Source organism: Rhagoletis zephyria, unplaced genomic scaffold (genome assembly GCF_001687245.7).
Source record: "Rhagoletis zephyria isolate East Lansing unplaced genomic scaffold, Rhagoletis_zephyria_1.1 Rzeph_scaffold_07776, whole genome shotgun sequence".
In the NCBI taxonomy this organism is placed as follows: Eukaryota; Metazoa; Arthropoda; class Insecta; order Diptera; family Tephritidae; genus Rhagoletis; species Rhagoletis zephyria.
In genome coordinates, this window is record NW_016164858.1 from 22,323 (window position 1) to 24,010 (window position 1,688).

The 1,688-nt window shown below is 36.8% G+C and overlaps 1 protein-coding gene across 2 annotated transcripts; it reads left to right on the forward strand.

Annotated features, from left to right (window-relative positions):
• Nucleotides 1–763: 763 nt before the first annotated feature.
• LOC108374508 (uncharacterized) lies at nt 764–1,498 on the forward strand. 2 transcript variants are annotated; one of them, XM_017630479.1, is made up of 3 exons: nt 764–1,190; nt 1,248–1,335; nt 1,390–1,498. In XM_017630479.1, exons 1-3 carry the CDS (start codon nt 1,101–1,103, stop codon nt 1,464–1,466), a joined length of 255 nt encoding a protein of 84 aa, XP_017485968.1. In that variant the 5' UTR covers nt 764–1,100; the 3' UTR covers nt 1,467–1,498. The 2 variants fall into 2 exon arrangements, with proteins under 2 accessions (XP_017485968.1, XP_017485967.1); XM_017630478.1 differs by having other exon boundaries at nt 1,248–1,498.
• Nucleotides 1,499–1,688: the final 190 nt, after the last annotated feature.

A 1,688-nucleotide genomic window follows, 5' to 3' on the forward strand; every position in this document is an offset into this window, starting at 1 on the left:
CGCTATTACTATTCGCTATTCTTTTTTAAAGGAAAGGTGTTACCTGACAGGTGATCTAATTTGGTTTAAATCCGATCATTGGATCATGAATAGATTAACGATAATCTTAACTTCTTGGATGGGAATTGAAATCGGTTTTGTTTTTTTTTTTGCTTAAAAATTACTTGTTTATGTAAGCATTTGTTGAAAATGCAGTCTCACATAGAAATGTAAAAGTAAGGCCCCTATTATGAGTTGTATTCGACTGTGGTCGAAAGTGCTGATCGTCGGAATTTTTATTTGGTATTATGACGCTCATTCGATGAAGAATAGCGCTATTGTGAATTTCGCTCGGTTAGGTTGTTTACAATAGTATATTTTTCACCGCTGAGAAGTTTTGTTTACAAATCGAGCAAACTAAATAGTGTGCTTAAACCTATGTATGTAAATTTGTGCAAATTAAAATGAAATAAAAAAGAAATCGAGTTTATAAAAACGTGGTAAAAATGAGTACAACGGAGTTCTGGTTCAACGATTCGTCAGAGGATGAGAGCTTGGTAAACTGGCCAGGAGTAGAAAATGTTTAAGAGGGTTTAAGTGTAGTATTTCGAGTTAATAAAAATTTGTAAATTAGTGTCTAGCCGCCATAAAGTAAAAAAACAAATGCAAATCATAAATTTTTCACAATTTTCTAACACATCGCTACGCCATCGAAAGCAAAATTCTGTTCGACAGAAAACATTGTGTACAAATACAAGTGAGATATCTTAGCAATAGACGTCATCCTGGGCCACAGCTGCGATCATCTGTTTTTTAGAGTTGCTTATTTTGGTCAAAACTGCGCTTTTTTGACCTGAGTTGCATTAAATAGTCTCATACAACTTAGTAGTATTTGTGATTCAAATGGTAACATATATGCCCAAAAACTTGAAAAATATTAGATGATTGTTTTTTAAAAATGCTATTTATAAAATTGCGTTTTGATTTCGACATTAGAAATATTCAGATTATAAAGGTTTTTCACATATGTTTTAAGATTTAAAGCTTTGTACGGTAGAATGCAACAATGTGCTTGAATTTGTTTGCATCTTCGTCAGCTTATTCGTTTGCAGACTAGAAAAATGGCGAACAGCAATCAAAATACTAATTCAAAATACAAATCTTTCACTGGACACACAAATGGGTGCGCGCAGCAAAATCCAGTCCTAATGGTAAGTTAATTGCATCGTGCGGCGACGACAAGTTAAGAATTTGCGATACATTTTCAGGCGAATGTGTACGAACGTTCACCGGGGGAAGAGGTATGGGACGACAGCTGGCATGGCATCCAGACGGTAATCTGGTGGCATCCAGACGGTAATCTGGTGGCTTTAGCATTAAATTGTAACCGCGTTAAGATATTTGACATAGCCGAAGGCGAGCTAATACAGTGCATTCGTCGCAGGAGAATGATGTTGCATTTCACCCAAGTGGAAATTTCTTGGTGACTGGCGGCGATGACGATACAATAAGATTGCTTGATATATTTGAAGGTCGACCAATTTATACACGGTAGTAGTGCACTTTAGCGGAACCAGGTCAAAATGGACGGGCAAATTATACACTAACTGGCCATACTGACTAAGTTTGCGCCGTCGCTTTCTCTCCACATGGTAGACATTTTGCTTCCGCGGGCGAGGATCGACAGGTAATTTCTGCTTTGTATGTAA

Bases quoted from the DNA above. Each gene is read 5' to 3' on its own strand.
- LOC108374508 (XM_017630478.1), top strand. From the start codon at position 1,101: ATGGCGAACAGCAATCAAAATACTAATTCAAAATACAAATCTTTCACT. The intron at 1,191-1,247 runs GTAAGTTAATTG...ATACATTTTCAG, and splicing joins AGCAAAATCCAGTCCTAATG to GCGAATGTGTACGAACGTTC.